Source organism: Tetrahymena thermophila, assembly GCF_000189635.1.
Source record: "Tetrahymena thermophila SB210 genomic scaffold scf_8254576, whole genome shotgun sequence".
In the NCBI taxonomy this organism is placed as follows: domain Eukaryota; phylum Ciliophora; class Oligohymenophorea; order Hymenostomatida; family Tetrahymenidae; genus Tetrahymena; species Tetrahymena thermophila.
In genome coordinates this window covers 17,832-18,035 of record NW_002476347.1, presented here as the reverse complement: position 1 = coordinate 18,035, position 204 = coordinate 17,832, and the positions used below count along the sequence as shown (strand labels likewise).

The 204-nt window shown below is 21.1% G+C and overlaps 1 protein-coding gene across 1 annotated transcript in view; it reads left to right on the top strand. All coding sequences in view use genetic code 6, as the record gives it.

Moving 5' to 3' along the window:
• Positions 1-204, top strand: part of TTHERM_000911120 (transmembrane protein, putative) — a gene marked incomplete at both ends in the record, with an annotated part of 458 nt that continues 254 nt past the window's right edge. The window contains 2 exons of the mRNA XM_012798613.1: positions 1-61; positions 199-204. The exon at positions 199-204 is cut by the window's right edge and continues 119 nt beyond it. Coding sequence (XP_012654067.1) covers positions 1-61; positions 199-204 — 67 coding nt within the window. The remainder of the gene's footprint in view (positions 62-198) is intronic.

Sequence of the window (204 nt, the reverse complement as noted above, 5' to 3'; positions counted from 1 at the left end):
ATGCCCCTGTATGAGGATAGAGTTAAATTCAAATAAACAAAATTTTAGGATTATGCTGTTTGTACTTTTTAGACAATAGAATATTTTTATTCAATTTCTTGAATTAGCTCATAATTGCTTTAAATATCTACTTTTATAATAGAAACTAATTCTTTTTAAACCACTATAAAATAACTAGTATTTTTGATATTAATAAAGTTTATT